General features: G+C 42.9%; 1 protein-coding gene across 2 annotated transcripts in view; it reads right to left on the bottom strand.

The window, feature by feature from the left end:
- The window catches only part of SCARB2 (scavenger receptor class B member 2), a 79,678-nt gene that overhangs the window by 48,137 nt on the left and 19,487 nt on the right, over window positions 1-12,054 (bottom strand). For both annotated transcript variants that reach the window (XM_028100698.2, XM_028100699.2), the window contains exon 2: window positions 10,151-10,308. In XM_028100698.2, the coding sequence (XP_027956499.1) occupies window positions 10,151-10,308 (158 nt within the window). The remainder of the gene's footprint in view (window positions 1-10,150; window positions 10,309-12,054) is intronic.

Below are 12,054 nucleotides of genomic sequence, written 5' to 3'. Positions count from 1 at the left end.
GAGACAGAAGAGTTAAAAAAAAAATGGCAAAGCAAATCTTATGCCTAGACAATTAATTAAGGAACTGTAGTTGAAGTGCCTGGTACTTAGTAGATGCTAATAAATCTTACTGATGTTCAAGGCCCCAGGACATCACAGGCTCAGATTATGGCTTACTGTTTTGTTTTATACAGATTTTATTTATTTCACAGAGAGACAAAGAGCACAAGCAGGGGGGAGCGGCAGAGGGAGAGAGAGAAGTGGAGCCTGATGCAGGGCTCCATCCCAGGACCCTGGGATCATGACCTGAGCTGAAGGCAGACACTTAACTGACTGAGCCACCCAGGTGCCCCTGGCTTACTTTTTCAATCACAGTGATGGCCCTAGACATTAATAAAAGGTTGAGTTATACACCATGAACTACTTAATTAGGCAGGAAAATACAAGACTGATTTTAGAGCTATTTCATTTAAAATTATTTTTGGTTAAAACAGTTATTACTTTTTTTTTTTAAAGATTTTATTTATTTGACAGAGCGAGAGACAGCGAGAGAGGGAACACAAGCAGGGGGAGTGGGAGAGGGAGAAGCAGGCTTCCCGCCGAGCAGGGAGCCCGATGCGGGGCTCAGTCCCAGGACCCTGGGACCATGACCTGAGCCGAAGGCAGACGCTTAACGACTGAGCCACCCAGGTGCCCAACAGTTATTACTTTTTAAAACAAACAAGTTTTTAAACTCCTGAATGATTAAATAAAATCTTACCATCACAGAAGGCAACCAATAGCCTGAGATAAGGAAACCAAAAGAAATTAATTAGCTGGAAAATTAACATCTATGCAATATCTAATTCCTCAGAGCTGCTGGATAAATTAGCTACATGTAGGACTGTCATATAATCCTCATTTTTCAGCCATTCAGGCTCTCCACCCAGCCACTGCTGTCTGCTGAGAACTACTGTCAGAAGTCACAAGCATGCTGGGTGGAGCACGGGTGCTGACTGCCAGGCTGTGCGTTCGACCCTGGCTTCCTCAGTTACTAGCTCTGTGACTCAGAAGTTACTCCTTGATTCTGTGCCTCAGTTTCCTCACCTCTAAAATGGACATAATAAGATGCCTTCTTTGTAGGGTTGTTGTGAGCATTAAATCCACATGGGCTTGTAATCCAGTTAGAATACTGCCTGGCACATACTAAGTGTTTAGGAAGCATTAGTTACTAATACCATGTGCAAGCGGGTTTGTGCAAAGCTCTCAAGATGGAGAGATGTAAAGATCTGGTTCCTGTTTGCAAGAACTCCACAGTACGGCATAGGAGGACTGCCGTTCCAACACCATTTCACATGTGGAAAGTGCTCTGATGCTGACTCAAGGCGCTAGCCGGATACCCAAAGGAGGGAGGGATGGCCACTGGAATGGGAGTCCTGAGGTTGGCATCGTGCAGGAGCGGGTTCTGGGAGGGGGAGGCTTCTTCCAGGTGGGAGAGGGGAGGGGCTTCCAAACAGAGGCAGAGAGAGCACAGCATGAACCGTAGGATGGGTTTCCTAAATGGAGTTGGGAGAAAACTGTGGTCCCATGGAGGAGGACGCACTACAGAGGGGCTTCAGGAAGAGCAGCCTGCAGCTCCGGGCCAGGTGGGCTGAAGAGCCATGTCGGAGAAGTGAAGTCACAGTGGACGGGACTGCCAAGGAAGAAAGGGCAGAGCAAAGGAAGCGGCCCAAAGGCAGGGTGCTGTAGGGCTTCAGAACGAACTGCCTCCGGATGTGCCACTTGGGCATGTTGATTATTTTGCGCTGAAAAAAATCACGGCCCAAACCACTGAGGAAGAAATTTTGGCCTCATGCTAACTGCCTTAAAGAATTTAGATAGAGAACCTGCTCCAGGGAGAGAGCCATCACCACAAATTCACATTAGAATATGAACTAAGCGGGTGCCTGGGTGGCTCAGTTGGTTAAGCGACTGCCTTCGGCTCAGGTCATGATCCTGGAGTCTCGGGATCGAGTCCCGCGTCGGGCTCCCTGCTCAGCAGGGAGTCTGCCTCTCCCTCTGACCTTCTTCCCTCTCATGCTCTCTCTCTACCATTCTCTCTCTCTCTCAATATATAAATAAAAGTCTTAAAAAAGAAAAAAGAATATGAACTAGGCATGGTAGACAGGGAGACATCTAGCAAGGTCTCTGACCAAAGTCCTTTATTGGCCTTGTAAACATTCAACCAAAAATTTACTCTTCTTCATCTTCCCGCGGATTGCTTTCCTTCCTTTTGAAGTCCCAGACTCCCATCCTCTTCTCCTTAGTTCAGGATGACATATACACCCTCACTTTGCCTGACTGTCTTTGGAATCTCATGCTTACATGGGTTTCTTGTGGGTAATTAAATTTGATTTTCTCCTGTTAATCTTTGTCTCATGTCAATTTAATTCTTAGACCAGCTAGAAGAACCCTGAAGGGCAGAAGAATATTTTCCATTCCCAACAGTGCTGAGTAGCACCTGTATTTAACTTTCTGTTACCACTGCCCTGTCAACCAAGAGAAAGACTGAAAAACCTACAGCCCAAAGCAGAATACTGAGAAAAAGCTGGGGATGGGGGACAGTCAGCAGGGAGAACACCACCTGCATTTGTTGGGGGTGTGCAAGAAACAGTTTCCTTCCTGAAGATGGAAATGGTCCCCCATCCTTGAATCGTTACCCCGACCCAACTATCTCCTGCAGGTAAGTCAGCCAGGGCTGCCATGTACATTTAAAACTCACAAGTACCTGGTCACCACCTTTTGTACAAGATAAGAAAGGGGGGCAGGAGGGATCGTTTTCTATTTTTCTTACTTTCAAGCAGTTAAAAGATTTAAAAAAAAAAACTAATTTATCTAAAGCCACTTCCGTTTCTATCCTGAGAAAAAAATGTGATATCAGAGAAGAGTTTGAGTAAGGGTTAGAGAAAGAGATAAGTATTCTCTCTCTTTTTTTTAAATATTTTATTTATTTATTCATGAGAGACAGAGAGAGAGAGAGAGAGAGAAGCAGAAGGAGAAGCAGGCTCCCAAGGAGCAGGGAGCCCGATGCGGGACTCGATCTCAGGACCCTGGGATCATGACCTGAGCCGAAGGCAGACGCTTAACCATCTGAGCCACCCAGGCGCCCGAGATAAGTATTCTCTTATAATGAAACAATAACCATGGCATTTCTAAATTTTCTATCATCTCTTTGACATTAAAAAAAAATGTATACAGCTCGTCTTGGAGATGAGTAAATGATCAAAGGGCTTTAATAGGGCAGAATTCAAAAGTTTAAACAAAGTTCCTACCTTTCCTAAATTGTAAGGAGATAATTGGATCCCTGAGAAATTAAATGTAAAACAACAGAACTACAAGAAAATAGACTTGCATATCAAACCTTTGAAGGGAATAGGACTTTTAAAGCTCAGAAATGGGGAGAATGGTCATTCCATGTGGTAATCAAAGAATGAAAGGAGAGCTGACCAAGAAGAAGGGAATGGTTAAGCAAAGTGTTGTAATACATTCACTCTAGTTCCTTAAGATTATCAACATTAAAATGCATTTGTATAAAGACTGAACCCAAGATGTTGAGTTAACAAATGCTTGATGGTTCTACCCTAAGGAAACTCCGGTTAACTGGATTGATTTAGGAGTTTGTTTTGCAGAAGTTGACTCATTACCAGTAAGAGTAGCCGAGACTGTCTGGAACAAATGGGGAAGAATTTCTGTAGTTGGGCAGAAAGGACCAACAGTGAATGAAAGTAACCTCTGTGATGACACACCCTGAGATCTGCCTCTCCCCTGCATATCATGCTTCCACTGCCATTTAATGAACACGGAGCCCAGGAAGGGACATGATTCCTGAATGCACACACATGCTCAGAAAAGGAGGACACCTCCTTTCTCCCTACATCCAGTCAGCATATTCCATTCAACGTATATACCCGACATTCTGACCCCTTATCCTTAAACACATGCAACCCAAACCCTTTGGGGAGGCAGATTTGAGGCCTCCCCTCCCCTTGTCTCTTCGTTTGGATGCCTCTCCAATAAACCCTCTCCTTGCTGCACATTCCCGGTCTGGGTGACCAGCTTTCCTGCGTGCTGGGCATATGAACTTGGGTTCAGTTACATGACAAAGACATAAGATGGGGAAATACCTACAATGTAATATTAAATGAACAGAATAGACATATTATGTATATACATGCATATCATATGTAGATATATAGTATGATAACCACGTAAAAGTCAAACTCACCCACGGAAAAATGGCTGAGAAGATACCCACTAAAATATTAGCATTGGTTATCTCTGAGACACTGTAATCATGGATAGTAGCAGTTTGCCGTATTCTCCTTTACTCTATTTTCAAGTTTATCTTTACTGCTTATATATGTTATTTTTATAATGTGAAACCCAGTAAAACAACCCTCATTCAAAATAGTCAGGAGGCCAGAAGGGGGAGCTCTTACACCTTACCAACTCATCCTCAGTTGCAGACTGCAACCAAAACAATTTCTCCTTGCCGGGAACAAGCTCAGCCAATAAGAAACCATCACCACCCTGAATTCTCATTTTTCCAACAGCCCCGCCCAACTTCCTCCTTTTCTCTACAAAGTAACGTTCTTCTCTTTTGATCTTCAGACTTGCCTTTGGTTTGCTATGGCTTGCAGGTCCTGAATTGTAATTCCTCTGCTATTCCCGAATAAACCCATTTTGCTGGTAAAATAATGGCTCTTTTATTTTTAAGGTCAACAATATAAGACACAGTTTATACTTTTAAAGGTAATGCTACATATGACATTGTATATATTGATTATTTCATAATCCAATACTACTTAATGGTCAATGAATAGTAAAAATACTCTTAAGAGATATTTATCCCTGACGTCTTTTCCTTTACCATCAAAACAGTAATATGAGCCTAAGAAAGAAATTTATCCAAACCGCAAAACTAAGAAACTCAAATGGGAGGTATTTTAACGGGGTACTGTAAATTTTGCAAGTATGTCTTAGAAATATGAGAGTTAGTTGAAAGAGCCCTTGGACAAACTGATTTTTCTTTTTAATTCTTGATATGTTAAATAGTAGGGAAAAAAGAAAAAGAAATCTGACAAAATGAAAAAAAGATCTCCAGAAGCTTGCAGAAGCCAGAGCACATCATAAATCGGATACACATTTTAGGCAAATATGTCAGTAAGCGACAAGATCATGAGGCCAATTAGCTTTGTGCTAACAGGCCCGGTCCAGGGCTGCTCAACCCACAGCTTTATACAAATGTAAATAACGCACGACATTCCTTAAACCAGACTGACTGGTTTGTATCTAAGGGTGGAACTGCCATCATCTTTTTCCAAAAACATTAATACACTGAACTTACCAGTATGTGAAAGTTTGGGGGAACGTGCCACTGTAAATTGTATGTCCAATTAATCAGGGCATGTCCTTTCCCCCTTCTCAAAAATTTCCCACCAGCAAGACCAATCCACACTGACCAGTGGGAGGCCAGCATGCCTTCCCCTTCCTTTGCCCCAGGCCCTTGTGGACCCAATCAGGTCAGCTGACTCAGTTGGGAGGGAACCCATGGAACTATCTAGCACTGGGGCAGGAGTTACTGGAATGTTCTGTCTCTCTTGCCTAAACAATAGCATAATTAAATCACGAGTGGTAGAAATCAGATCCACTAGATGACTGCAAAAGGCTCACTGGAAGGGCCACAAGTGTTGCTAAAAAGCCATGTTGTTCTGCAAATTCCAGCTCACAACCCACTCAACCCTGCCAGGAAGGCTCTGCAGTTTGCACTGTGCACGTGAGCGTCTGTTCCTAAACAAAGGCATTCATTTTCAAGACCCTACTCCTCTTTCTTGAACCTATCCTTGGCTCCTGGGCTTCCCTGATTAAGTCCTGTGGTTCCAGCTGAGCTACCTGTGTTCTGCGGATTTCCACAATTTCTCCTCTTGTGTCCCTATGGATTTAAACCACGGCTGAGGATGTTTCATTCACTTGTTTCACAAATATTCACCGGCCACTGGATAGTCCAGTACGAAAGACTTCGTTTCTGCCCCTCCTTGAGCTTTCAGTACACTGGGAAGAAAGACAGATATGTAACCAATTGTTAAAATGCATTTAGTCAGTTTGTAACAGACACACATACCAGGGAGAGCTCATCCAAAGTCAGGGAAAGTTTCAGGAAGAGGCACCATTTGAGCTGAGAGAGGCAGTGGTGAGTTCATTCTTTTATTTTTTTATTTTTTAAGATTTTATTTATTTATTTGACAGAGAGAGAGAGAGAGAGCACAAGCAGGGGGGAGCGGCAGGTAGAGGGAGAAGCAGGCTCCCCACTGAGCAAGGAGCCCAATGCGAGACTCAATCCCAGGACCCTGGGATCATGACCTGAGCTGAACGCAGACACTCAACCCACAGAGCCACCCAGGCATCCTGGTGAGTTCATTCTTGACTGAGGGAACAGCTCGAAATGGCAGAGCACTGTCCGGGGACCAAACAACCAACTGGAATACAGTTAGAACTGTGCTGTCCAACATGGTAGCCACCAGCCCCATGTGGCTGTATTATACACTCGAAACTTGGCTAGTCCAAAATTAGATGTGTTATGGATTTGAAAGACTTAGTATTTTATAAAAAAAAAAAAAAAGGATGTGAAGCATTTCATTAATAATTCTGGATATTGATTACATGTTGAAAGGACACTGTTTGGGATACTTATTGGGGTAAATAAAATACTAAAATTAATTTCACCTTTTTAAAATGTGACTCCTAGAACATTTTCAACTAACATATGTGGCTTAGAGCTAATTTCTATTGGATAGCTCTGGTCAGAGTACCAAAAAATTAAATTAAAATTAAAATAAAACAAAGAAGCTAGACATAGAAAAGGAGCCAGATTGCTCATGCCTGGAACATCACACAGGAAGAGTCTCTAGGGCCCTGAGCAGGGAAGGGAAGGAAATGGCAGATTTCCCTTTGGGAAATCATCTTTGGCAGTGGAACGGAAGAAAAACCAGGGCAGGGAGAAAAGCCAGAGGAAGGAAATATGAAGCAATCAGTGAGTGACCAACCTGCCTTCCAAACGCCTGGATCTGCTCTCAGGACCCTTCATCTATGCCATTGGCCATTGGCCCCCATAGCAGTCTGGTCAAGTCTATGGACCCTTTCTCAGATAAATGTTTTTACATACGGAGACTAAAATACTCAGGATTACAAAGGAAGCCAATTACTGAAATACAGGTATCATTTTAAAAATCTGTGATATGGTAATATACACACTTCTTTATTGACACTTTAAATAAGATGCAGCTGCAAGTCTAACAGTTACTGTAATTTTGAGACATTTCTGAAAATGAACGATATCTTGAGCAACATCTATCATGAGACACAACAATATCTGTGTTTCCACGGGTGATGAAGCCACGGGTATTGCTTACATCACTGCAGTTTGTTGCCTACATTTATACTCAAAGGACATTCTAAATTTTAGTGAATGGTTATTGAAGATAAATTATCATTTTTTTCCCCACCTAAGTCACAGACCACCTTGGATTCTATCCATGGGCCTTAGGGATCTGTGGACCCAGGGTTAAGAACCCCTAGCAAGATGTTCTGGGGCTTTTGTCAGGAGTAAGTCTTGGTCCCTCTAAAACGGGAACATGGAGGGAGTTTGGTTAACAGTCAGACACTGCTTTACTTCTAGGATTTATTTTTTTTTTATTTTTATTTTTTTTAAGATTTTATTTATTTGAGAGAGAGAGAATGAGAGATAGGGAGCCCGAGAGGGAAGAGGGTCAGAGGGAGAAGCAGACTCCCTGCTGAGCAGGGAGCCCGACAGGGGCCTCGATCCTGGGACTCCAGGATCATGACCTGAGCCGAAGGCAGTCGCTTAACCAACTGAGCCACCCAGGCGCCCTACTTCTAGGATTTATTTATCCCCGTGACCACACCTACAATAGCACATTAAGCCGGCGGACACAATGGCCTGGAAGACATTTTAATGGAATATTAGTTTTTTTCTGGGTTATGATTACAACGCATCTCTTTTTCTCAAAAGAGGATAATGACCATAGGAACAGGTCCAGGAGACTCCGAGGGCAAATTGTTTTCCTTAGTTCTCAGGTGAGTTCATTCTTACGTGGAGGCAGTCTCCCCCACCCAAAAAATTTTAGTGAAAAAACAAACAGCAAAAAAACAAATACTGTATGGTTCCGTTCATACAAGGTATCTAAGACAGTCCAATTCATAGAAACAAAGTAGAATGGTGGTTACTAGGAGCTAGGGGGCAAGGGGAGGGGAGTTATTTAATGGTTACAGAGTGTCTGTTTTGTAAGATGAAAGAGTTCTAGAGATTTGTTGCACAACAATGTAAAAACATACTTAACAGTACTGAACTGTACACTTAAAAATGGTTACGCATTTTATATTGCTTTCTTTTAATCGCAATAGAAAATGGTTAAAATTGCAAAACAAAAAAGCAGATAAACAGGACATTCAGATCCTAATTTTAGTTCAACTTCTAAATATCCCTGAGCAGGCTAGCCACAAACACAGATCTGCTCTACCCTGCACATAGTTTCTGTAGGCATTAAACCCATACAAAACTTTGCTTTTAAAAATAAAGACCCAAGTATTTATTTAAAATTCCTTTATATGACAACAAAGTTCATCTTTACAAATCTGGATATTGGTTTATATAGACTAAAACAATCCGCTAAGACAAATAATAATATCAAACACTCAATTAGCACTAAGTATGTGCTAGGCATTCATCTAAGCACTTTTTAAATACTGACTCATTGGCTCATTTAATTCCGATCACAATCCTGGGTTGGGTGTCCTATTTTTATCTCCAGGTAAGGAAACAGAGACACAGAAAACTAGTAAGTGGTTGAGGTGAGATTCAAAACAGGTAATTCAACTCCAGAGCTAGACCATGAACACCTGAGGCAGGGATCAAGATTTTTTTTTTAAAGATTCAATCTATATATTTATTTAAGAGAGAGCGAGAACGAGTGCACGCACACATATATGGCAGGAAGAGGCAGAGGGGGAGGGAAAGACTCTCAAGCCGACTCCCCGCTGAGTGCAGAGATTGACCAGGGGCTCAGTCTCAGGACCCTGAGCGCAGGACCTGAGCTGAAACCAAGAGTCGGTCACTTAACCGACTGAGCCACCCAGGTGCCCCATGGGACCAAGATTTTTATCTCTGAATTCTTGGAAGGGAATAGCGCTGATTTATAATATGAATTAGTCAGCAACCATTTATTGAGCAATAGATTACAACAGAATTGTGAGGTATTTTTACCATTTAGCAGTTCTATACAAAAAAAGATCTTGCTGTCTGCTTCTACTGTTGTTTTTGTTTTTGTTTTTGTTTTTTTAGTTTATTTTTTTGGTAATCTCTACACCCAACTTGGGGCTTGAACTCATAACCCTAAGATCAAGAGTTGCACGCTCCTCCAACTGAGTGAGCCAGGTGCCCCCCTCTAGTTTTTCTTAAACTAGGTAAGGAGAAATTTTGTTGGAAAGATTATTGGGGGTGGGTGGGTAGGAGAGGTGGGTACTGCAACAACAGGGAAAATGCTCTGATCATAAGATTCCTGAGCACCTCCCTCTACTAATCTTCTAAAAAATGATTAAAGTGATTCTCCTACTTCCCCCCGTGTTTGGAATTGGTCATCCCTGCCAAAGGCTCTAACCTACCCTGCCACTTAGTTATCTCTCATAGCCAGGAGGGGTGGGGAAAAGGAGTGAATAAGAAACAGAAAGGCCTGTCTACAAACAACAAATTGTAGGACCTGGTCTAAAACAGTATGTGGGGGACGGAAATAGAGGAAGGCCCTATAAGTCATTTAAGAGAATCAAGGGGTAACCTTAAAAGGGTTGGGGGTAGGGAACAGCTCTTCATGGCTCAAAATCACGTACAGCCAACTCAGGAGGAAGCAGCTGCATTTCTAAATATAACAGGCTGAGACTGGCCCTACTCCACAGAGCCATTCTCTGTTGAGGTGTCACAGGTGTGTGCCAACCATCAGCAACATTTCAGACAGATGTCACCCAAACATGTGCTCCCCACCCAACGCACAAAGGATGCTCGTGGGAAGAGAGGTGGACTCAGCCCACAGTGGGGTCACTCCATATTTTTGGTTGGTATGGCAGGGAGGTGGTCAGGACTCACCTGTAGGTATATGGCCCCACTTCTTCTAACCGAGGGGTCTCCCCTCTGAGGATCTCCTCTGGATTGGTGACATTGAAGAAATAGAACTGGGCATACACAGGCACAGGGGCCTTCTTCCAGGAGTCAAAGGTCTCGGAACCATTCCTTAACACAATATTCTAGGGGAAAAAACCAAAAGGAGATTGTGTGAGGCTGTTGGCTTTGAACACAGAGGCAGAGAGAGGGACACTCCCTGCTCCGACCTCCTGGCTCACTGTTTCCATAGGCATTCAACTGCGGTCCTTAGGGTGGAGGGCCAAGCCTTAGGTCAATATGAAGTCCACAGCCCTATTAAGCCATAAAAGGTCTTCAATAACTACTTGTAGTAAAGGAAAGACAGTAGCTCATGGGTAGAAATGGTGTCACCAAAACCAAGGTCACAGATTGAGTACCCAAAAGGCTCTATTGACTTTGTTATGAAGATGGTACAGCTGCTGTGGAGGCCATTCTGAGAAGCACTGAACACCCCCAGCTTGCCCCCATGGTAGAACAACAAGGTGACAGGCCCGAGAAGGCTGGATTTGGTCCTTCCACGTGAAGTAGAACCACACCCATCCTTACCACCTCCTGCAGCAGGGGCTTCACAGGAATTTTCTCATTCAGTCCCTAACAAACCCATAACATAGAGATGCCTATCCCTGTTTTAAAGATGAGGAAGCTGAGCCTCACTGATGTTAAGTGCTTGGGGTTCTTTACCTACAATCCTTCCTTCATTTCCCACCTTTACTATGTGTTATGGGCCCCCTCCCAAACTCATATATTGAAATCCTAGTGCCAAGTACCTCAGAATGTGACTGCATTTGGAGGCAGAGTCTTTAAAGAGAAATTTAAGGTTCAATGGTATTATTCAGGTGGGCTATAATCCAACATGATTGATGTCCTTATAAGACAGAGAGCTTAGGACTGAATACACACAAAGGAAAGACCATGTGGAGACAGAGGAAGAAGACAACACTGACAAGCCAAGGAGAGAGGCCTCAGAAGAAATCAACCTTGATCATACCCTCATCTCAAGACTTATAGTATCCAAAACTGTGAGAAAATGAACTTTCCTTGTTCAAGTCTGTGGTATCTGTTATGGCAGCCCTAACAAACTAATACTCCTTGGTCCCCCCATGGGAGGAGTATTCTTCTCCACCCTATTGACTCCAGGCTTGGCCAAGTGACTTGATTTGACCAATGAAATGTGGGTGGGATGGCAATGCCCCAATTTTGAGCTCAGGCCTTAGAAAGCATGGCTGGTTTCCACCAATCACCCTTTGCCAAGAGAAGAGCATGCTTCAGGTAGCTGTGGATCCTTCAGCCAAGACCCTAAAATGGTGATGTGTGGACTAGACATGAAGCCTGGAGTCCAGCCTAGTTCAGCTGAGCCAGCCAAGCTCAAACTTCAGCCACCCTGCACACCACGAGTGTGAAATAAATGTCACTGTTATAAGACACTGAGACTTGGAAATTGTCTGTTATGCAGCACTGCAATGGAAGCCTGATTAATCTAGCCCTCAAGGTTAAGAGACAGAAACTTACTTTGTAGTAGTCTCAATCATCCTCAACTTGTTAGTGGGGAAAAATCTGCATTTTTTAGGGTATTGAAGTACCCAAGAAAGATAAAGGGATAGACTGAGAATAAACAACCCAAAGTATGAACAGTCATTAACTCTTGAGTGTTGGGAATCTGGATCATTGTTATTTCCGTCTTTATGAGTTTTGGTATTCTCCAACTTTTTTATAACTGATGAAGAAATGAACGTTGAAAACATTTTTAAAAGAAAATCAAATGAGGAAAACAATTTTAAAAAGAAAACCAAAAGAGGAAAATGGGATTGACTGGTACAGACAACGTAAGGCCAGTGGTGAAACAGTAAGAC

Source organism: Eumetopias jubatus, unplaced genomic scaffold, assembly GCF_037043125.1.
Source record: "Eumetopias jubatus isolate StellerSeaLion01/CBP00866 unplaced genomic scaffold, mEumJub1_p1.0 scaffold_2, whole genome shotgun sequence".
Taxonomy (NCBI): Eukaryota; Metazoa; Chordata; class Mammalia; order Carnivora; family Otariidae; genus Eumetopias; species Eumetopias jubatus.
The sequence above is the reverse complement of the archived record's forward strand: the minus strand, read 5'-3'. Positions and strand labels throughout refer to the sequence as shown.